Raw genomic sequence first — 25,237 nt, 5'->3', positions numbered from 1 at the left:
TGTTTTTCCTGTTCTATATAAGAATAGAAATATAAGTATTTGGAGAATTCTCTATTTTATGAATTTTGGTGGGAGGAAACTTTTCTCCCGTTATGAAACTAAAAATGTTAGATAATTGCTTTACCAGTTCAGGCCTATGACATGAACTCAGCCACTTGATATTCCTATCCTGTACTTTGAGTGGAGCTTAATTATTTTCTGATAACACAGAAAACCCAAAAGAATAAACAAATTATTAGAAATAATAGGGGAATTTATCAAGGTAGCTGGATATAGGTTCAATTTATATTTCTGTATGTTAGTCACAAAAAAATATTTTTTCTAAATATATTTTCTAAAGAAGCAGGGATTGTGGAATATGTATCAGTTTGGGATTGTCTCATGTTTCCTTATGATTAAATTCAGGTTTTACATTCTTTTAGCAAGAACACCATACAAGTGATATGGTATTCTTTTTCAGACTGTCATATTAAGATGATGTTGATATATCTCATTATCAGCATTGTTAACTTATCACACTTGATTAAATTGGTGTCTGACAGGTTTCTCTACTATAAATATACTCTTTTTCCTTATGTACTTAGAAGCTTTCTTTTGGAGTGATACCTTGAGATAATTGCAAATATCTTGTTTCTCCTCATAACTTTTTCCCAACTAATCATCCTTGATGATTCTTGCCTGTAACAATTATTATGTTTGCTGAATGGTGACTTTCTAGTTCCTTTCACATTTATTCATTGGAATTCTATAAGGAAAAGCTATCCTTTTGTCCAATTTTATTTATTTTGTCAGTTATTGATATCAGGGTGCTCTTGTGGATATTACTATAAATTTTTTACTTTGTTACTAAAATTGTTCCATTTTTGGCCATTGACTGTCCTTTGGAGTTGGCTACTCTGTCCTTTCAATATGTCCCATCATTTTTCCTTATATTCTAGCAGTGTAAGATGTTCTAGGCTTATCTTGTATTTTCCCTACCCCAAACCTGGAATCAGCCATGTCCCCAAGCAACCTGGTTCTATTAATTGGAGAACAGTATTAGAAACCAAGACCTGGGTTCTAGATAGGCTCATTGCTTCTGAGGGATCAGTGCTTCTAATCCTTTCAGTGAGCAGAACTAGGAAATACTTGTATGCATACATACACACCTGTACATCTATCTAGGTCCTATGTCCATCTATCTGTATATGTTAAAAATTATGAGTTTGTTATGATACCTTTGATCCCAATGCAGTACTGTAGGGTTCATTCTAGCCTCTTCCAATTCCTTATTCTTAATTTCCCCCTCAGTGGGAAACTTGGCTCTTGTGATTCACAGTATATCTACTTAACTTGCTTAATCCTAAGTAAACGTAAAGTAGTTTCTGAATTGCTAACCTATTTAAATCTACTGATTAAAGTTCATTTTCCGGGGTGCCTGGGTGGCTCAGTCGGTTAAGCGTCCGACTTCAGCTCAGGTCATGATCTCACAGTCTGTGAGTTTGAGCCCCGCGTCAGGCTCTGTGCTGACAGCTCAGAGCCTGGAGCCTGCTTTGGATTCTATGTCTCCCTCTTTCTCTGCCCCTCCCCTGCTCATGCTGTGTCTGTCTCTGTCTCAAAAATAAATTTAAAAAATTACAAATTTTTTTTAAAAAGTTCATTTTCTAATTTCTTAAGAAAGGTCCATATAACCAGTTTTCCCTGAGGTTCTGTGCAGTCAAAAATGTTATCTTCTGTCTTTATTCTTCGCAAAAGTATAGAAGCTTTTAGTCACATTTTCTTTTTTGAGGAGTTGGGGTGAATGGGGAGTAGTGCTTCTGCTGAGGCTAGCCAGATGACCTTCCACACTTCTTTCTCCTTGCTATAAGAAACTCATATTGCCAGTTGCCCAAATGATTCTTTTTCTGTCTTTAAAGCTTAGTCATCTTGCTATAACATGTCTTGGTTTCAACCATTGTGGATCATTTTTCCCTGGCACATAATATGCTCTTTAGGTAGATAAGATCATATCATATCTTAACTTAAGGAAAGAACTTTTGAATGCTCTTTCTATTAGCATTTAAGATATACAACAAAGTTGAAAGGATTTTACAGTTACACCTGTATACATAACACCTGCAATGTACTACTAAGGTTTTAGTATTTTTATTTATCATACCTCTACCTATCCATCCTTTATCCATCATTAATCCATTGTATTTATGTATCTTCCTTGGGGAAGTTTCTTCAAATCATTTGCCCATTTAAAAAAAATGTGTGGTTGTTTTTTGTATTTTGTTTTTGAGTTATCCGAATTCTTTATATATACTGGATACCATTCCTTTGTCAGTTAGGGGTGTTTTGTGAGTATTTCCTTGCAATCTGTGGAAGTCTTTTTATGTTTTTCACATTTTCTTGGTGAGTAGAAGTTTTTAATTTTGATGAAATCTAATTTATCAGTGTCTTCTACATTTGTGATTATTATTCTCTATGACCTAAAAAATCCTTGCTTAGCCCCAAATTGTGAAGATCATATTTTCTGAAAACTTTGTTTTAACTTTTCTATTTTAGGTCTGTTATCCATCTTGGGTTAATTTTTGTTATGGTGTAACAAAGTATTCACTTACATTGTTTTTCATGTTGGGTGTTTGTTTTTCCAGTACCAGTTATTGAAAACACTTTCCTTTCCCAGGTGGATTGCTTTGGTGCCTTTGTTGAAAATCCAGTGACCAAATAAGTGTGGGTCTCTTTTTCTGTTCTGTTCCATTGACCTGTTGGTTGATCCTCATGCAAAGACCTTACTTTCTCGATTACTATAGCTTTGAATTAAGTTTTGAAATCAGGTTGGGTTAAGTCCTCCAATTTTGTTATTTTCAGGATTGATTTAGATATTTTAGGTCCTTTGCATTTCCATATACATTTTAGAATCCTCACAATCATTTCTAATATCTGGTATTGCTTCATGGTGACAAGTGCTTCAGCTGTGTGTTTTTTCTTTTAAATTAATGGGAAATATCTGGTCACAATTTTTTTCTGTTTTGTGGCTCTCAGTATAGTTTTTTTTTTTTATTCGTTCATAGGTTTTGTTGAATTTCTTCCTTTTTTCTCATTTTTTGTACAGTTGCTGTGCTGGTTCCTTTTTTATGAATCATCATAGAAGGAAGTGGCTTTTTTTTCCCTAGGCCACTGGTTTATAGGAAGAGGAGGGGGCAGAGTAGTGTTCCAGACTAGGGTTTTTTTTTTTTTTTCTTCTTTCTAGTCAAAGACTCTCTTTGTGGCTGCTACAGAGTCAGGCTGCTTCCTGCAAATATAGTTAGTCTGTGCAGTTCTTCAGGCTACCTCTGATTATTGGAACCACGCTGGGTTCCTTTTGAGCTTGAGAAGCTTGGTTGTTAATATCGGTAGTATTGAAAATCGAGTTTGCAGTTTTGTATCCATTTCTCATTGATAATTCTGTATAATGTCAATGCTATCTTTATAGGCAAATTCTGTATAAGTGGTTTAGTCTTTTCTAGTTAGGTAGTTTAGTGTGCTTTCAGCCAGAGTTTCGTTACCTGAATGCTTCAGAACTTGTTACCACCCAAAGTACTGGAGGAGTATAGTAGCCTCAGAAACAGTAGTCCTCTGTATAGTTAGGTTTGCTCAAACTCTCATAAATTACCTGTTAGCCATCTTTTTTTAATAAAGGCAGAAGTACAGATATCATGCTAAGTATTCAGTGAACAAACACTTATTGAAGTACCAAAATGAGGAAGGTACTGGAAGAGATTAAAAAAGAAACCCACTGGACAATAGATTGTCCCCTTAACGTGTAATCTAGCATTGCACAGGGACATTTTTTTTTTCTCTACTTTTCTTGTTTTTCTGCACTTCAAAAAAATATTTATTAGTTGTAAATGCACATGGCTGAAGAATCCCAGTAGTCAGTGGAGTTTGTTATACTAAACAGTAGTCTCCTGTCCTCACTCTTCTACCTCCCCTGCCGTTTCCTTCTTTTCCCTTCTCCATTTCCTTCTCCTCTGAGACTTTTTATGTCTTCTAGCCCTGGCTTGCTGGCAATCAGGCAAAGTAGACAGACCTCACTCTAATGCTCTTCAGTTGACATTTTTCTTTGATCTTTTCAAAGAACTCACTTTTAGTTTTGTTAACTTTATCATTTCTTTATTTTCCTGTTGCATTAATTTCCATTTTTTATTTTTCTTTCTTTCTGTTTGCATTTAGTTTGGTTTACTCTTTTTTCTAGAGTGTCTTCAATTTTTTTTTAATGTTTATTTTTTTGAGAGAGAGACAGAGACAGAGCACGAGTGGGGGAGGGGCAGACAGAGAGGGAGAGGTAGAATCCAAAGCATGCTCCAGGCTCTGAGCTGTCAGCACAGAGCCTGACGTGTGGCTCGAACTCATGAGCTGTGAGATCATGACCTGAGCTGAAGTCAGACGCTTAGCCAGCTGAGCCACTCAGGCGCCCCTCTTTTTTCTAGATTTTTAAGGTGAATTCTTACATTTTTGGCTGGAGAACTTTTCTAGTAGAGGCAATTTTAATGTATAAATTTCTCATTAGCTGCATCTCATAAACTTTGTTAAGTTTTATTTTCATTCAGACCAAAATACTTTCTAAATTCCCTTGTGATTACTGGTTTGACCCATGGATTATTTGGAAATGTGTTGCTTAATTTTTACCTATTCGTAGATTTCCCAAATTTCCTTCTGTTGTTTGATTTCTAATTCAGGCTTTTTAAATTTATCAGTACTTGTTTATGGGCCAGGAGATGGTCTATCCTGGACAGGGTTTCATGTGTGCTTTAAAAGAATGGATTCTGCTATTGTCAAGGGGAGTGTTTCATAAGTGTCTGTTAGGTCAGGTTCGTAGTGTTGTTCCAAGTCTTCTGTAGACTTGCTGATTATCTGTCTAGTGTTTCTATTCTTGATTTTAAATTACAGATTACTGTGTTAGTGCATCAGTAGTGTTTTTGACCTATAATTTCTTTAGCAGTTATATTTTAAGATGTTTACTTATACATTTGTTACAAATCATACAGATGCCAATTAGGAAGAAATTGTACATGTATAATAACCTATAAAATTTGCTCATAGTTCAACAAATATTTACCAAAATACTGGTAAGTACCAGGCATATCATTGAATAAAACAAAGCCTCTGCCCAATGAAGTTTACATTATAGAAAAATACATATTAAAAAACAAATATATAATACATTAAATGGTAATAAGTGCTAGAAGAATAAGAGTAAATCGGAAAGGGAGTATGGGATTTCCAGGGGATGGTTTATTAGACTGGTCAGGACATTTGGGAAAGATTTGAAGGTGTGGGAGTTGAACAATCCAAGCTGACTAACAGCATGTGCAAAGACCCCAAGGCAAGAACATTGCTTGGCACATTTTGTGAAACAGTGAGGAGAGACCTGTGTGGTTAGAGCAGAAAAGGTGAAGGGTTCAGTAGTAGGAAGTAGTCAGAGAAGGAGTGGGGTGGGCAAGGTCACATAGGACGCTACAGGCCATTGTAAGAACTTTGCTTTTACTCTGAGTCAGAGGGCTAACAGATTTTTTTTGTAAAGGGCCACATGGCAAATATCTTTGGTTTTACAAGCCGTACATTTTTCAATTCTGCTGATGTAGCCTAAAAACCGCCAGAAACAATATGTAAATGAATGGGTGGGGTTGTGTTCCAATAAGATTTTACTTTATGAAAACTGGCAGTGGGAGGTGCCTGGGTGGCTCAGTTGGTTAAGCTTTGACTTTGGCTCAGGTCATGATCTCACAAGTTTGAGCCCCACTTTGGGCTCTGTGCTGATAGCTCAGAGCCTGGGCCCTGCTTCAGATTCTGTGTCTCCTTCTCTCTCTGCCCCTCCCCAGGCCATGCTCTGACTCTCTTTCTCTCTCTCAAAAATAAATAAATATTTAAAAATTAAAAAAAAAAATTTTAATGTTAAAAAAAAAAAAACGGCAGTGGGGGGCACCTGGGTGGCTCGGTTGGTTGAGTGTCCGATTTTGGCTTAGGTCATGATCTCGTGGTCTGTGAGTTGGAGCCCCGCGTCCTGCTCTGTGCTGACAACTCAGAGCCTGGAGCCTGTTTCAAAACGATTCTGTGTCTCCCTCTCTTTCTGCCCCTCCCCCACTCATGCTCTGTCTCTCTCTGTCTCAGAAATAAATAAACATTAAAAAAAAAAAAAAAACAGGCAGTGGGTTTGTTTTGATATAATTACGACAAAATCATTTGAGGGTTTCAAGTAGGGAAGACACTTGACTTACTTTTTATTCCTTTAATGTTTTAAAATACTTTATTTTGAAATAATTTTGGATTTACAGAAAATTTTCACAAATTATAATAGAGAATATTCCCTTCACTCAGCTTGTTGTAATGTTAACTTATGCAGCCCTAATAAAATGATCAAAACCAGGAAGTTAACATTGTTATAATACAAATTATAGCTAAACTGTAGGTTTTATTCAAATTTGGTATTTTTCCACCTAATGTCATTTTTCTATTTTAGCATCCAGTCCTAAATACCACACTGCATTTAGTTGTTCTGACTCCTTAGTTTCCTTCTATCCCTGATAGTTCTTGCACATTTCTTGTCTTTCATGAATTTGGAAACCATTAGTGACTACACTAGTCAGTTACTTTATAGAATGTCTCAGTTGGGATTTGTCTGATATTTTTTCATGATTAGATTGTAGTTATGCATTTTTGGTGAGAATAATATGACTTAACTTTTAAAAGGATCACACTACTTTGGAAAGGGAAGAAGCAAGGAGATTACTTAGGAGACTTGTAATAATCCAGGTGAGGCTTGGACTAGGATAATTGTAAAGGTGGTTAAGAATTTGAACTGAATGGGTTCTGATTAGAAAAGTTTGAGAACTATTGCTGTAGCATCAACTGTTTAGGAGAAGGAAAGGAAGAAAGGCTATAACAGATATATTAGAAATGAAGTTGTTTTTTGTTGTTGTTTTTTAATGTTGTTTATTCTTTCTTTTATCTTTCAACAACTTGACCATTTTAGAAGCTAGTAAAGCTAACTAGTATTTGTTAGTCTTTGTTGCCATATTTGCATTGAATTTAAAGTATCATAAAGCCAAGCATTAAATGGGTGGGAATAGCTTTTCCTTGGACCTTAGGGAAGTAAAATTTATTATGAGCTGCCAGCCCCATTCTAGCACCTGTCTTTTAGTCCTTTTGACTTGCCACTTGTACACATTATCTTTCTGGAATTTTCATTGGTTTCTTATTACGTAAAGTGACATCTGCTTCAGGCCCTGAAAGAGTTAATAAGGACTGGGCTTATTTTCCTGCTGTAAGTGACTAGAAGGCTGAACAAAATATGATTCATTTGTTCTCAGACGTTGGACAACAGACTGTGCATGATGTGATTCCCAGAGACAGAAAAATAAGTGCAGTGGATACCACAATTCCCCCAACTTTCTGCCTGGAGATGCATTCCAGATCACATTGCAGGAAGGGCAGTTGCAAATAGAGCAAGTGGAAACTGCAGGTTAGAGTTGCAGAAAGGAGACTGCTGCACAGAAAATGATGATGCCTTTTTTGTCTTTGTTATATTAGGGCCACACATATGTAGGGTGAAATTAACAAGTCTGGGGGGAGGGGGAATGATCAGGGAACTATAACCCGAACAGTTCCCATTGCTCACACAGGATGGGTTCTGACCAACTGGAATGGCAGGGCATTTAGTGGCAACTCCAGAGGAGTTAAAATATCCTTGAAACGGTTATTCTAGGCCCATCCCAGTAAAGTTTAAAAAGAGGCCTATGGGGGGTCAACTAATGAACAAATAACTGCCTGTTAAAATAAAGCCCAGTACTTTTTTTAAAAACAACAAGGTTAAGACACTCAACAATGTAACATTTGTAATGTTTATTATCAAATAAAAAATGGTTAATATGCCAAGGGAAAAAATGAGTCATAACTAAAAGAAAATTTAGCTAATAGAAACAAATCTAGAAATTACAGAGGTGATAGAACTGGCAGGAAAGGACAATAAAACAACTATTACAAACATTTTCAAGTCCTTAAAACAATGAGGAATGGAATGGAAGATGTATTAAAGAACCAAATGGTGGAACATATAGCAATGAAAAGTACAATATCTGAAATTTAAAATTTACTGAATAATCTTAAAGGCAGATTAGACCCTGCAGAAGGAAAGGTCAGTGATTTTAAAAATAACAATAGAATGTATCCAAAATTAAATAGGGGAAAAGACTGAAAAAATTAAGAATAGCGCCTCAGTGGCCAATGGGATAATATTAATTGATCTACCATACGAAATTCCAGAATGGAGAGGAAAAAGAAGGAATAATTGCTTTTTGGAAACAAGAAAAGTATAAACCCTTAGATTCAAGAAGTCCAAAAACTCCTAGGCAGAATAAACACAAAACCATTATCAGGTATGTCCTAATCAAATTGCTGAAAACCAGAGATAAAGAGAAGATCTTGAAAGAAGCCAAAGACACATTATGCACAGAAAAAGAAAAGAATACTACTCTAGATTCTTGTTAGAAAGTATGAAGGCCTGAGACAATGGAACATCATCTTTAAAGTGTTGGAGGGGGAGCCCGTTTTTTTTTTGTTTTTTTTTTTGTTTTTTTTCATTTTTAAGGTTTTAGTTGAATTGCCTTGTATTTAATCAATTAGTATTAAGTGTTCATGCTACATACAACCTCATGACACCCAGGTGTGCGGGCATCTGTGAAAGCAGTACACAGATATAGTGCAATCTCTATCCAAATAACAATGACATTTTTCTGAGAACTAGAACAGAGAATCAAAGGGCACCTTTATCCCTTCTACGGGTGGGCCACCTGAGGGCCTTTCCACCGTGCTCACTTGCCTGGTCTCCTGCTATGTCACGGGCTTCTGAATTCTAAGCAAGTTCTTTCACAATATTTGTTTGAGACTTTGTTTCATTTCTTTCATTTCTTGATAGAATGAATAAACAGAAAATGAGTAAGGATAGAGATGATTTAAACAATAGTATCAGCCTAATGATATAAAATCTTAAGAGGTAATTTAGAAGGTAACTATCAAAGGTGGTGGATATTGTTTTTATTTTCATGACATCTTTCCAGAGACTATCTTATGGTCTATTGGAGTGATTCAACCTTTTTAAAAAATTGAATTATAATTGACATACAATACTATAGTAGTTTCAGATGTACAGGATAGAGATTCAATATTTTATACATTATAAAATGATGACCACAATAGATCTGGTTACCATGTATCACCATGCAAAATTGTTACAATATTATTGACTATATCCTGATGCTGTACATTACATCCCCATGACTTATTTATTTTGTTACTGGAAGTTTGTACCTCTTAATGTCCTTCACCTGTTTGCCAATGCCCCCAACCGCATCCACTGTTTTCTGTATCTATGAGTCTGTTTTTATTCTGTTTGTAAATTTTGTTTTGTTTTGTTTTTTAGATTCCATGTATAAGTGAAATTATATAGTGTTTGTCTTTGACTCGTTTCACTTAATGCAGGTCCATCCATGTTGTCACACAGATGGGAAGATTTCATTCTTTTTTTTATTGCTGAATAATATTCCATGTTGTTTCTATACCACATCTTCTTTGTCCATTTATCTATCACTGGACACTTGGGTTGCTTCCACATCTTGGCTTTTGTAAATAATGCTGAATTGAACATAGGGAAACTATATCTTCTCAAATCAGTGGTTTTGTTTTCTTTGGATAAATACCCAGAAATGGAATTGTTAAATCATATGGTAGCAGTATTTTTAATTTTTTGTGGACTCTGTACTGTTTTCCACAGTGGCTGCACCAATTTACATTCCCACCAACAGTGCACAAGGGTTCTCTTTTCTCAGCATTCTTGCCAACACTTGTTATTTCTTGTCTTTTTGATGCTAGCCATTCTGACAGGTTTAACATTGCTTTGATTTGCACTTCCCTGATAATTAGTGATGGTGAGCATCTTCTCATGTGCCTGTGTGTATGTCTTTTTTGGAAAAATGTCTATTCAGTTCTTCTCATTTTTAAATCAGGCTTTTTAGTTTTTTGTTTTTGGATTGTATCAGTTTTTTTATATATTTTGTATAGCAACCTTTTATCAGATGTATCATTTCCAAGTATCTCCTCCCATTCAGTAGGTTGCCTTTTCATTTTGTTGATGGTTTCTTTTGTCACACAAAAGCTTTTTGTTTGATGTAGTTCCATTTGTTTATTTTTGCTTTTGTTTACTTTGCCTGAGGGGAAATATCCAAAAAAGTATTTCTGAGACTGATGTCAAAGTGTTTACCACCTATTTTTTTTCTAGGAGTTTTATGGCTTAATTTCTTACATTTAAGTCTTTGATGAATTCTGAGTTAATTTTTGTCTTTGGTGTAAGATTTTATTCTGGTCCAGTTTTATTCTTTTGCATGTGACTGTGCAGTTTTCTCAACACGATTGAAGAAACTGATTTATACCTTTGTATGTTCTTGTCTCTTTTTTGTAGATTAGTTGACCATTTAAGGGTGGGTTTATTTCGGGGCTCTCTTCTACTCCATTGAGTATTTGTCTTTTTTCCATCAGTGCCATACTGTTTTGATTACTATGGCTTTGTAGTATAGTTTGAAATCAGGAGCATGTTACCTCCAGCTTTGTTCTTTCTTCTCTCTCAAAATTGCTTTGGCTATTTAGGATCTTTTGTGGCTCCATATGAATTTTAGGATTATTTGTTCTAGTTCTGAGAAAAATGCCATTGGTAAATTTGGTAGGGATTGCACTGAATCTGTAGAGTGCTTTGAGCAGTACAGACGTTTTAACAATATGAATCTTAACAAGCCAAGAGCATGGTATATCTTTCCCTTTGTTTGTGTTGTCTTTAATTTCTTCCATCACGGTCTTAGGGTTTTCAGAGTGCAGATCTTTGACCTCCTTGGTTAAATTTCTTACCTATTCTATTCTTTTTAATGCAGTTGTAATGGGATGGTTTTCTTAATTTTTTTCCCTGATAGTTCATTATTAGTGTATAGAAACACAACGGATTTCTGTGTGTTAACTGTGTATCCTGCAAATTTACTGAATTTGTTAGTTTTAATAGTTTGTTGTTTTTTTTGTTTTTTTGTTTTTTTTTTTTTTTTTGGTGGAGTCTTTAGAATTTTCTATGCATAATCATGTCAACTGCAAATAGGACAGTTTTACTTTCTTTCCCATTTGAATGCCTTTTATTTCTTGCCTCATTGCTGTGGCTAAGACTTCTAATACTACTTTGAATAAAAGTATTGACAGCAGGAATCCTTGTCTTGTTTTTGATCTTAGAAGAAAAACTTTCAGCTTTTCACCCTTTTATTGTTAAGTATTATGTTAACTGTGTGTTTCTCAAATATGGCCTTTTTTATGTTGATGTACTTTCCCTTTATACCTACTTTGTTGAGAGTTTTCATCATAAATAGATGTTGAATTTTGTCAGGTGCATCTTCTGCATCTGTTGAGATGATCTTGTAATTTCTGTCTCTCGTTTTTTTAATGTGTATCACAATAATTGATTTGCGGATATTAAAACATTCTTGCATCCCTACTTGGTTATGGTATATGATCCTTTTGATGTATTGTGGAATTTGGTTGCTGATAGTTTTGTTGAGTATTTCTGTATCTGTGTTCATCAGGGAAATTGGCCTGTAATTGCTTTTTTGGGGTAGTATCTGTCTGGTTTTTGTATCAGGGTAATACTGGCCTTGTAAAGTGGGAAGTGTTTCTCTTCAATTTTTTGGGATAATTTGTGAAGTATAGATATTATCTCTTCTTTAAATATTTGATAGAATTCACCTGTGAAGCCATTTTGTCCCCAACTTTTGTTTGTTGGGAGGTTTTTTAAAGATCTGTTTTAGGGGTGCCTGGGTGGCTCAGTTGGTTGAGCGACCGACTTCGGCTCAGGTCATGATCTCGCAGTTTGTGAGTTTGAGCCCCACATCGGGCTCTGTGCTGGAAGCTCGAAGCTTGGAGCTCGGAGCTTGGAGCCTGGAGCCTGCTTTGGATTCTGTGTCTCCTCCTCTTTCTGCCCCTCCCCAGCTCACACCCTGTCTGTCTGTCTGTCTCTCTCTCTCTCTCTCTCTCTCTCTCAAAAATAAACATTAAAAAAAATTTTTTTAAAAAAAGATCTGTTTTATTCTTAGAGTGTACATGAGTGGGGGAGAGGGGTAGAGAGAGGGAGAGGGAAAAAGAGAAGATGAGTGAGAGAGAGGAGAGAGAGGGAGAGGGAGGGAGGAGAGAATATCTTAAGCAGACTCCATGCTCAGCATGGAGACTGACGCAGGGCTTGATCCCTCGACTCTGGGATCATAACCTGGGCCAAAATCAAGAGTCAGGATGTTCAACTGACTGGGCCACCCAGGCACCACAGGAGTTTGTTGTTGTTTTGTTGTTTTACTGATTTTATTTCTTCATGATTTGTAATTAGTCTGTTCAGATTTTCTATTTCTTCATGATTCAGTGTTGGAAGATTATGTTTCTAGGAATTTATCCATTTCTTCTAGGTTTTCTAATTTGTAAATAATTGTTCATAGTATTCTCTTAACATCCTTTATGTTTCTGTGATATGGTTTTTTTTTTTTCCTCTTTCATTTCTGATTTTATTTATTTAGGCTTTCTCTTTCTTGATGGATCTGGCTAAAAGTTTGTCCATCTTTTCAGAGTACCAGCTTTAGTTTCATTGACCTTTACTTTTTAGTTTCTATTTCATTTATTTTTGCCCTGAACTTTCCTTCCATTAACTTGGGGCCTTTTTTTTTTTTTTCTTTTTTTCTAGTTGCTTTAAATGTAAAATAAGATTGCTTATTTGAGATTTTTCTTGTTTCTTGAGGGAGGCCTGTATCACTATGAACTTCCCCCTTAAAACTTATTTTGCTGTGTCCCAGATTTTGGGACGAGTTTCTATTTTCATTTGTCTCAAGCTGTTTTTGGATTGCCTACTTGATTTCTTTATTTGACCCATTGATTGTTTGCTCTCCACGTATTTGGGTTTTTTCCAGTTTTCTTCTTGCATTTAATTTCTAGTTTAATACAGTTGTGGTTGGAAAAGATACTTGATGTGATTCCAGTCTTCTTAAACTTATTGAGACTTGTTTTGTGGCTTAACATGTGATCTATCCTGGTGAATGTTCCATGTTTCATGTTCCATGAAAACAATGTGTATTCTGCTGGTTTAGAGTGCAGTATTCTGTGCTCTGTCTCACCAGGACTGGTCCAGTGCAGCAATATGATCTAAGCTTTTCTGTTAAGCATCCCATTGATTAGGTATTCCCAATTTGTACATAGATATTTACAAATCACACATATATGCTATTAATAGCATATTGTACTCCCTAAAATATATCAAAAATAGAAAAATAGAACATTCTTTTTTAATATTTTTTTACATTTAACTTTTTAAATCACTTTTTTGTAATTTAACTATTTAAAGTCACAGCTATGCAACCACCATCTCAATTTTCAAACATTTTAATCACCCCAAAAAACAACTCTGTACACCTTACCCATCACCCATTAATACCCTTCTCCCCCCCAGCCCTAGGAGACCATTAATCTACTTTCTATCTGTGTAGATTATTCTATTCTGGATGCTTTATACAAGTAAAGGCATATAACATGTGGTCACACATTGAACAAATGTGAACGTGTTCAAGGTTCATCCCTGTTGTAGTATGTATTAATAATGCATATACATACTAATACAATAGCATATAGTTTTAATATAAAATACTTAATTTTACTTAACCATGAGGAACACTTGATTCTCCAGGAAAAAATGCTCTTTCTTTTTCTATGTATGTCCACTTTCCTTCCCACCTTTCCCACGTATATACCATTCACGTACCCCTAGAATACACACATCTCAGTTTTATATTTGTAGATGCATTCCGAGAATTGAGTGATAATATTGCCTTTGAAAAAGTCTCCACACGCTTTTAAAAAAGATTCAGGAAAAAGTGCTCTCTTTTAATTTAATGCAAGCAAGCCCCAAAGATCTGATATTGCCTATCTTATTATCAACATTTAAGAGTGGGGGAGAGGCAAGAACAGTTTCCAACCACAACTGTATAATGGAGATAACGATTTGCCTGGCTGTTTCTAGGCCAGTTATACATTTAGCTTTCTTCAGAAGATTCCCAGAATTCCCTTAGCTGATACCAGAAAGGATTTATTCTCTGGTGGAAAAGTGATATCAATTACAGTCGTTTAAGCAAACCTTTTGTTAGTTCTGTTGATTAGCATAAGGATTACAGCATAAGGATTACATATAATATTAGATTTGGCTCATGTGAATTTCATATGTATTATTACACATTACTTAATGAATCTACATTTACTTTTTCTTCTTAACCTACCTCTTGGACAGCCAACTGGGAATAGGGAGGTGGTCTTGTTCATCTCTGTATTCCTGTTTTCCTTGGATAGGCAAATCACTGGCCCTCAATAAATGCTTAACAAATTGAATTCCAGGTTGTTTTTTAAATTTATTAATATCTATATAAACCAACCTTGATCATATTCTCGAGAATTATAGCTGATGTGTGAAAAGATACTCATTAGTTATATATGTTGGTGATAAATTATTTCAAAAGAGATCGCTGACATTTGGTTCATATAGGGGAAGTACAGAAGATTTTGAGCGGTGTGCCAGTTGTATCTCCATAGTTAAGAGTTTGAAGAATGTGGTCTTAATGTCTCACTCCTAAGTCTTTAAATTTAACAATAAAAATAGGAATTACTTGCAGTCAACAGAAATTAAAGTTAACATACTTTTATAGACCATCTTCTATACTACAACTTTTTATAACTTAATAGTTTTGTAATTTCCAAAATTTATCTTTTTGTTTTGGTTTGTTTTCTTTTTATCAAGTATTAAGTGTTTTGTCAATCTATAACATAGATCATATTTTATGTATGATTGATTCTTTTTAGCATTTTAATATAAACTGTGACTGTATTTAAAATTGGTAGGGGGTATTAGATCTTTATTTGTATATAATTCTAACTGTGTGTAAAGTGCTTTTTGACTTGGGTTCTAATCATTATCAGCCTAATAATGAGAATCATAATAATACAGACCATGACTGCTTTTTATTACATAGTTTCATCATTTAATGTCAGAGTCGCTAAGATATTATCTCCTCCTGCCTTTTATTTTTTTTTAATAAAAATGGAAAAATCTTTCTCTATTGTTTATTCCATTATTTATTCACTACTTCCAGTTTGGATAGTTGAGAAGAGGTAGAAATAATTTCTGTACTCAGTTTTTTCTACTGAATCGAACAAGGACAGTTGAAGGTAATAAAACTGACATCTGCTTATTGTATTAGTAAGTACTCAATGATATATCGTAGTGCAATAAAGTAGAATAAAGTAGAAATGCAAATCTATAAGCTGTCTGAAATTTTAATGCACTGCTTTAATTGAATGCTGTTAATTATTTATTTGAATTCATTATCAAAAGTTAAATAAAAATTTAAAAACATTAATGTATGTACAATTTTTTTTCTTTTTCCCAGACAGATAGTGATTATGTACACAGTGTTGTAGCCAACCTGGAGAAAGAGTAAGTTGTTAAATATGAAAATGATCTTTTAGTTACTGTTACTTCTTGGCTTTTTGCTAAAAGAAAATGCTTTCTTTTTTTAGTTCCTTTCTCTGTGAAGTTCATTTTTCATTGGGCCATCTATAATTGGTCTTTAACCTTATCATAAAGTAGGTGCATATATATCCAGTTTTCTGATGGTGGATAAATTGGTGTATTTCAATATAGAAAAGATTTGAATGTCCTACATATATGACCCTATCCAATAAATTCTTAATCTTGAAGATAGTGAATATAGAGAGAGTCTGTTGACCAAGAAAAAAACTTCTGCTGTCAGGGTAGATAGTCTTGCAGCAGTTTCAAACCTCAGTGCTAAATTATGGCTGAATCTGTACTGTTCTGCAAAAATTGAGTAACAATTTGCTGTGAGCAAGGCACTTAGCAGCTAACAGGTGGAAATCTTAGTAAGTTTCAGGTATTAGTGTTTATATCATCTTCATAGTTTTAATAGTGATATCATAAAACTAGTCTTGATAAGGGTTTCTTCACTGAGTTTTATGTTTTTGCCCCAAAAATGTATCTTTTACTTAAAAAAGACAAAAAGAAGCAACAATTACTTGCCAACTCTAGATTTAAAATAATGCGGCTCTTTCTTTGTCCATCAAAATGCTGAAACCAGAGATTTTTAAAAATATATGCAGAGTTCAGAATTGTGCATTTGTTAGATTTTTTTTTTTCCCTCAAGTGCTCGATTTCTTGGCAGCCTTTATATAAATACAGTTTAGTATAGCCTCCTTAAATATAGGAACAAGGCAGTAACTATTGGCCCCTCCTCCCACAGAGCACGTGGACAGGTCTCTGGGGCTTAAGCTGTGATTTTGTCAGTTCTCTTCTTCCTCAATGTATAGGAAAACCAAGCCCAGAAAAAGGTACATTTAAGCACAAAGGACATATGTGCGAAGGCAGGTAGCTGCACAAGAATTTTGTGCAGATTGGCAAAAACTAAATAAGGGAGAATGCAAATGTGAAAGAAATTACATTTGAGTTAGTAAAGCTGCTTATAAAAACCTTAGAACAGATTTTCTCAACCTTGGCACTGTTGACCTTTTGGGCTTGATAATTCTTTGTTGTGAGGAATGTTGTATGCATTGTAGGATATTTAGCAGCATCCCTGGTGTCTCCCCACTAAATGTCAGTAGTAGTACCCACAGTTAGGACAACCACATCCCTCCAGACATTGCTAAGTGTCTGCTTGGGGGACAGGATGGCCCCAGTTGAGAAATGACTACTTTAGAATGACATATAATCTATAACTCACAACTAAACCTTTCTGAAAGTTGAATAACTGGTTTTTGCATATATATATAGAGACACACAGTCAATAGTTTATTTTTTTTTTTCAATTCTCTATTTTCTGTGATACCTTGATTTGATTTTTAAAAATTCTGATACTTTTTAGGAGTATAATATCTGCAGTTGGCCCAGGATTTCTATGCTTCTCTAAGGATAGTAGCATTTTACACTGTTTTTAAAGCATTATTTTTAAAAAAAAGCAAAAAAAAAAAAACCCCACCAACCCTTTTGTTATTGGAAAAATTTGCATTTTCTGGCAAGTAAAATCAATGATGAGCTACTTCACTGAAGACACTGTGATGTGACCATTACAGTATACGTTACTGATGTGTTTTATGTTAAACACAGTAAGTTGAGCATTAAGATAAATAAAATCCCACAGAACTTAAATGACTCAGCTATCCTTTCTCATGGTAGATTTTCTAAAGAAATCAGTTCTGGTTTGGTGGAAATAATATCACCTCCTGAAAGCTATTATCCTGACCTGACAAACTTAAAGGAGACATTTGGAGACTCTAAAGAAAGAGTAAGGTGAGCCTGTGTTAAGATCCCCCACCCTTGTGAGTATGATACATAATAAATGTAATCCTTATTTATTGAAATGTACCACATTTTAGGGTTGAGCTAATTTGTGAGAGCTAATGAATTTTGGTTATTTTATTGGAAATTCTGATGAGAGGTTGAATTTGGTATGCTCAATAACTTGTATAACTGCTTTTCTGTGGTATAACTTTTCTTAAGAGTATTTTCAATGCAATTCAGAAGCTAGTTCATATAGAAATCAAATGTTTGTATGCAAAATAAATGAGAACTGATTCAATGAAAGTGATAAAAACAATAATACTGTTCTGCAGAATTATATTGTAATAAATGTATTTAGTCAACTGGATTTATTTGTCTCTGACTCTCTCAAATTGAAGGACTTAAAACTTTCAATGTGTTGTTATTAAAAACATTGTAATCTAAGAGACATTGACATTAGTTTTGGATTTTCTATAGGCAGAAAAAAAGGAAAAATACAGTTTTGGGAAGAGACTTACTGTGTTTCTTGAGTGAATTTTTCTGAAAGATGTGTCTACATAGTTGGTTGTCTCAATAAATATAATTTTAGTTTTAAAAAATTTAGGGTTGAATTTGGTAAAAAATTTTAAGTCATCTCATTAAATTCAAAACAGTTTATAAAGTATATTCTGGAGAAGTTTACTTATTATTTAAACCTTTTATTTTTTTTAACTAGCTTTTACAACCACTTTTCTTGTTCAACATTAGTCTGTTTCTGCAGGCTACCAGGAATTCACTGAAAGGACTTAATATTGTAAACCTTAATATGTTTTGGGGTTTTTAAGCATTCAGTACAGTATTTATTAATTTCCACCTGTATGCAAAGCACAGCCCTGGTCACCAAAGCAGTGATCCCCGAAGTATAATTTTTGAAGCACCAGTTTCCAGAGACATTAAAATGTTAAATTTGAAAAAAGGTCCTATGGTCAAAAAAGTTTGGAAAATATTGGACTAAAAAGTTTTTTTCTTTTTTGAGAGAGAAAGAGAGTGCCAACACCAGTGGGGGAGGGGCAGAGAGAGAGGGAGAGAGAAAGGATACTAAGCAGGCTACGTGCTATCAGCACAGAGCCCAATGCAGACTCCGTGCTATCAGCACAGAGCCCAGCGCAGGGCTCAAACTTATGAACCTCACAGTTCATGACCCAAGCCTAAGTCAAGAGTTGGACATTTAACCGACTGAGCTACCCGGGTGCCCCAAAAGTTTTTCCCAACAAATGTATTGACTATTTCAATGCCTCTAATGTATTAATATGTCTCCAGAAGGAGAATATATGTGCTTCCCAAATTTACTTGACACTTGACTTCATTTTTCCTCAGGATGTCTTGAGGATTAGTGTTTTGGGGAATATGTTTTGATAAAGGCTTCATTAGAGAAAAGTGAAGTCTCTTTCATGCTCCTCTACATGTGTATGTATGTGTGTGCCTGTATCTGTGTATCTATAGGTAGATAATTTGCATACATGTATATTATATACTGTGTATATACGTGTGTGTATTATAAAATATCACAACATACAATATGTACTCTAAAATATTTACACCTAATCTTATTTTGCTAAATTTGAGTCTGATTCCTAACTTATTTTTGAAAAAATTTTTTTCAGATGGAGAACAAAGCAAAACCTGGATTATTGTTTTCTAATGATGTATGCTCAGGAAAAGGGAATATATTACATTCAGGTAAGTGTGGTTTTTGTTTTCCTTTCATGTTTTTCACACTTTTGAAGAAGTAGTACCAAGAGTATATGTTCATTGAAATAGGAAGTTTGGAAAGTGTAAACCCTCTAAGATGTATGTGTTGATAATAATATATCAGAAAGCAGAACAGTCTGTCATAGTCACTGATAATGTGGGCTCTGCATTTCCATTCTCCAGTTTAGCCCAACACTAGCTTTCCAGATAACGGTGTGACAGTGGGTGCGCCACTCACCTCTTTTTCTCTCATCCCGCCATCTCTGCTCTCATTCTCCCTCTCTCTACTGTTAAAAAGAACTAAGGTTTAGTTACTTGGCAAAATTTAAAGAAGGATTTTTTTACAGGTTTGTTTTTTTTTTTTGGTGGTCTTACAGTAGGATAGGTTTTTTGTTTTTGTTGTTTTTTGCATGCTACAGTACATTTACATTTATATTGAAGATAAGAATAAGTTTGTTATGATGTGGGTTTTAAGTTAGCCAGATAGGCAACAACTTAAATAATTCTAGGAAGCTCTTATTTCTTCTAAATCTCCTTCTCCTTAGTGACATTACAATTGGAATTTCATTTCTTTAACCAAAGGTCTTTATTCCTTGTTCATATGCAGATACTGCACACTATGCCTGTCATTTTTTTTTAGTTAAAAAGTTTATTAGATATTTCCCTGGAAGTACACTTTGATTGATGGGAGTGGTAAAAAAGGGGCTCTGGGTCCCTTAATCAGAAAGGAAATAAATGGTTTGCAACTGCTGGCATAGGTTTGGGAGGGAAGGAAAGAAGGAAAAGCCTCCTATCACCTGGGAAGGCCGACTTACTGAGGACAGACTTTGTCTCCTTTGATATTTTATCTTGGGCCACCTGTGTTCAAATGTGCATGATGAACCTTTTTCCTTGGTTCTCAGGCTGGGAAATGTAAATGATGATAGGGTCAGAATATGGCATTGTATGTAACAGTATACAAGAGTTATGAGTGTAAAAGCATGGTATCCTAAAATTAGTACATTTCCTTTAAATGTCTTAGAGAAGTCTTTAATTTCAAAATAATAACTTCAAAACATTTTATTAAACATGTCTCCTATTATTGTAGTGGAAGCTTGCTGTTTGTTCTAGGGCCAATATATATTTACACTATGACCAAGAACTTTATAGAGAGAACTTTAAAACGTGTAGTTATATTGCTTTTAAATTTTATTTTAGATTTCTCTCTAAGGAAAGAATGGAATCTTAAAGCTTTTTTTGGTGTGGAGTATAGGAAAAGTAAGCATTTAGGAAATTAAGGAAAGGATGTGGTTAAGAAAGAGGATAAGGAAAACTTTAAGCAGGGCATGTATATATGGTGTTATAACAACAGTAGCTGTGAACTAACATTGCACACTTACACCATGTGTCATGCATTGTTCTTTACAACTTAGACTTTACACATATTAACTCATTTAATACAACTCTTTCACAAGAGCAAGATCATACTGTACATACTGTCTTGTAATCTGTTTTACTATTGTTTAACATATTATAGATATCTTTACATGCCAGTAATTACAGACTGGAATAATTTTTAATCTCATTGAAATATCATTATTCAGATATCATAATGACCTTACTGTTGGTCACTTAGATTGTTCCTAACGTTTCAGTTGTGTCACAGATGAATCCAGTGAACATTCCGGAAATTACCCAATTTTCCCAAAAATCATGCCTCCAAAAAGAGGGAATAGCTTTACATTGAATTCTTGACATAATTTCATTTTACATAGAATTCTTTCAGTGAGTTCATTATAATTTGCAAAATATTGGTGGGAAGGGGCACCTGGGTAAGTCGGTTAAGCATCTGACTCTTAGTTTCAGCTCAGATCATGATCTCATGGTTTGTGAGTTGGAGCCGCGCTGACAATGCTGAGCCTGCTTGGGATTCTCTCTCCTCCTCCCCCTCTTCCCCTCCCCTGTGCATGCAGGCACATTCTCCCTTTCCCTCTCTCCCAAAATAAATAAAATAAGCTTAAAGAAAAAAAAGTACTGGTGGGGAAAACACATTAGCCTGAAAAGCCTTCAGTTTCATACTAGTTTTGAATGTTTGTGAAGGATAGAAATCACCTGGCAAAATTGGAGAAAAATTAATGTGGGGAAGGAAAGACATTCAATCCAGACTTGATAATTATCCTAGGTGTATGACTTCATGAAATGTATTTATTTATTTTTTATTCTTTTTTTTTAAATATGAAATTTATGTCAAATTGGTTTCCATACAACACCCAGTGCTCATCCCAACAGGTGCCCTCCTCAATACACATCACACACCCTCCACTCCCTCCCACCCCCCATCAACCCTCAGTTTGTTCTCAGTTTTTAAGAGTTTCTTATATTTTGGCTCCCTCCCTCTCTAACTTTTTTTTTTCCTTCCCCTCCCCCATGGTCTTCTGTTAAGTTTCTCAGGATCCACGTAAGAGTGAAAACTGGTATCTGTCTTTCTCTGTATGACTTATTTCACTTAGCATAACACTCTCCAGTTCCATCCACATTGCTACAAAAGGCCATATTTCTTTCTTTCTCATTGCCACGTAGTATTCCATTGTGTATATAAACCATAATTTCTTTATCCATTCATCAGTTGATGGACATTTAGGCTCTTTCCATAATTTGGCTATTGTTGAAAGTGCTGCTATAAACATTGGGGTACAAGTGCCCCTATGCATCAGCACTCCTGTATCCCTTGGGTAAATTCCTAGCAGTGCTAGGTGTGTGACTTCATGGTTGCATATGCTGGAGTATGTCCTACCCAGGTTTTTGAGAGAGTGCTTTTAAAAAAGGCAGTAGGGCACCTGGGTGGCTCAGTTGGTTAAGCATCTGACTCCCACTCAGGTCATGATCTTGCAGTTGGTGAGTTTGAGCCCAATGTTGGGCTCGCTGCTGAAAGCATGGAGCCTGCTTCAGATCCTCTGTCCCCCTGTCTCTCTGTTCCCCCCCTCACATGCTGTATCTCTCTCTCAAAAATAAATATTTGGAAAAAAATAAATAAATAAAAAAAGCAAAAGAACCAGAGGTTACTCTGTGGTCATCACAGGCATACTCCTAAAGGTGGAAAAAATGTCACCCGTGCTAATGTTACGTTTTGGCTTGAAATGAAGTTTCGTGTGACAGAATCATACACTTTCATAAAGTCCTGTATCACAGACGACTTGGAATTGAAGACCATGTCTTCTGGAACACTTGTTGGGTGATTCAGGTACTTCCTAGATGGCGCCGAGTAATTCCTGCTGTATCACGTAACAAGGCACATTATGTCTAGTTGACCCACTTGTATTGATGCTGACACTAATCAGTGGGCTTGGTGGTGTCAGCCTCATCTGTCCTTTATAAAGCTTCCCAGCAGCCACTCCTCTGATTTCCACATTCTTTGATTATTTTTCCCCAGATCAGTTATTTCATTAGAGGTGCCGAGTGATAATTTTCTAATTGTGTAACTTGTAATGTTCTTATATGTTGAGTTCATCTGTAAAGAACTTTTCCTCAACTCTTTGGTTACCTTGAAAAATAGTTCACAAAGGAAAGGCAGAATAAATGCCTATTCTTTCTCTTCATTAAATTTCAAAGGTGGTATCCTAGAAATCACCAGTGGCGGTCATTTAAAAAATATTGTTATGAACGCATGGATTTTTAAATATATTTGATTTGCCTCAGACCTTGCAGTCACTATTCATATTGATGCTTACATTGGTACATCATAAGCTGGTGGGAATCTCTTCAAATTGGCTCTTGTAGTCCTTCAATGTAAGTCTAGTAATCTTAGATCATTTCTTTGCTGACTGGCACAAGATTTGCACATTTTCTATGGGAGATCTAGAATCAGCCATTTCTCTAAGGAGCTCTTTTCCATTTAGAAGCAAATAGTATTTAGGACCCCAATCCAGGTGCTCGAGATGCTTATTGCTATTATGGTGTCTTTGCTTCCAGGCTAAACTTTTAGCAAGGGAAAGAGTATTTTTCAGGAGAAAAATCTACAAGCTCATATTAGTGTTCCCAAATCAAATGAAGATTTGGGGGTTTTTACTTGACTTTTTTGAATTTATACATGTATTTCTTTTACATTGAAAGTCTTGGTTTTTAATCACATTATCCTAATAATATTATTCTATAGTATAGCTGAAATACTTACAAAATAATGATACCATTGTCACTACTATTAGACTGATGAATGCAATTTAAATTTTCTTTGTGCTTCCCCCCTTCTTAGAATTTATACCAATATGGATATATTGTCAAAATACTATGTTTTAAAATAACTGGAAATAATTCTTTATACTGTATGATCATGCTGCCAAATTGATATGAAATTTGGTTTGTTTCATTTTGTATTCAGTTTTTAGCATTTTTTATCCTTTTTAGTTGTAAAAAAAATTTTCCAAAATCATAACTTATATAAAATACACAGAAGTCTCACTTTATTTATTTATCTATTTAATTTAATTTAATTTAATTTAATTTTACTTTACTTTTATTTTATTTATTTTATTTATTTTATTTATTTTATTTATTCTATTCTATTCTATTCTATTCTATTCTATTCTATTCTATTTATTTTGAGAGAGAAAGTGAGGAGCATGAGTTGGGGAGGGACAGAGAGAGAGAATCCCAAGCAGGCTCCACACTGTCAGTACAGAGCCTTGAACTTACAAACTGTGAGATCATGACCTGAGCCGAGACCAAGAGTTGGATGCTTAACCAGCTGAGCTACCCAGGTGCCCCAGAAGTCTCACTTTTATCCCTGTTTCCTCCCTCTCCCATGGGTAACCACCATTAATTTTTTATTGCTTTTTATACTTTTAAAATTTTTAAGCAAAAATATAATATATATATTTTTTTCTGATACTGCATTTGCATACTATAAAAACAATATTTTGCATCTTGTTTTTTAGCCTCCCTCTGTAAACTAGTGATCACTAATGAGATGTAAGATTTTATTTATTTTCTTAAATGTTTGTTTATTTTGAGAGAGAGAGTGAGTGGGGGAGAGGCAGAGAGAGAGCAAGAGAATCTGAAGAAGGCTCCATTCTATGAGTGCAGAGCCTGATGCAGGGCTCAAACTCACAAACTGTGAGATCATGACCTGAGCCGAAGTCCAAAACTTAACCAGCTGAGCCCCCCAGGCTCCCTGAGATGTAAGATTTTTTAAAGAATGGCTCTTGCCATGACAAAACACTGATGTCAGAGAAGTACATATGTTCACTAAAAAACCTGTACATAAAGGCTTATAGCAGCTTTTTTCATAATAGCCCAAATCTAGAAACAACCCATATGTTCTTCAGCCAGTGAATGTTACACAAACTGTGTCACATCTATACCACAGAATACTAAATAATGAAAAGAAACAAACTATTGATACACAGCACATCTGGGATCTCAGGTAATTATGGGCACTTTAAAATTGAATCTTAAAAGGTTGCATACTGTATGATTCCATTCATGTGGCATTCTTGAAATGACAAAGTTGTAGAGATGGAGAACAGACTATTGGTTACCAGTTGCTGGAAGTGGGGAAGGAAGGAGGTGGCTGTGAATATAAAGGGTAGCGGTAGCACAAGAATCCTCGCGATGGAACTGTCTCCCAAAAACTACATGGAACTAAATACATACACGAATACATACACAAACCTGAATGCATGTAAAACTGGTGAAATGTAATAAGGTCATCAAATTGTATCAGAGTCAGTTTATTGAGAGAGAGAGAATCCCAAGCAGGCTTGACCTGAGCCGAAACCAAGAGTCCAATGCTTAACCAACTGAACTACCCAGGTACTCCAAGTTTTTTTTATTTTTTTTTTAAATTTTTTTAATGTTTATTTATTTTTGAGAGACAGAGTGTGAATGAAGGAGGGACAGAGAGAGAAAGAGACACAGAATCTGAAGCAGGCTCCAGGCCCTGAGCTGTCAGCCCAGAGCCTGACATGGGACTAGAACTCACGAAGGACTATAGGACAGTGATAAAAGAAATTAAAGATAATACAAACAAATAGATATTCCATGTTCATGGAATGGAAGAATTAATATTGTTAAAATGTCCATACAACCTAAGCAATCTACAGATTCAGTGCAATCCCTGTCAAAATACCAACGGCA

At 35.1% G+C, this 25,237-nt stretch overlaps 1 protein-coding gene across 3 annotated transcripts in view; it reads left to right on the top strand.

Moving 5' to 3' along the window:
* MGAT4A (alpha-1,3-mannosyl-glycoprotein 4-beta-N-acetylglucosaminyltransferase A) overlaps positions 1–25,237 on the top strand; it is a 115,689-nt gene that overhangs the window by 71,456 nt on the left and 18,996 nt on the right. For all 3 annotated transcript variants that reach the window (XM_060608241.2, XM_060608212.2, XM_060608232.2), the window contains exons 6-8: positions 15,495–15,541; positions 17,291–17,404; positions 19,039–19,114. In XM_060608241.2, the coding sequence (XP_060464224.1) occupies positions 15,495–15,541; positions 17,291–17,404; positions 19,039–19,114 (237 nt within the window). The remainder of the gene's footprint in view (positions 1–15,494; positions 15,542–17,290; positions 17,405–19,038; positions 19,115–25,237) is intronic.

This window comes from Panthera onca, chromosome A3 (genome assembly GCF_046562875.1).
Source record: "Panthera onca isolate mPanOnc1 chromosome A3, mPanOnc1 haplotype 2, whole genome shotgun sequence".
Classification (NCBI taxonomy): domain Eukaryota; kingdom Metazoa; phylum Chordata; class Mammalia; order Carnivora; family Felidae; genus Panthera; species Panthera onca.
This window is presented reverse-complemented; position numbering and strand designations above follow the sequence as displayed.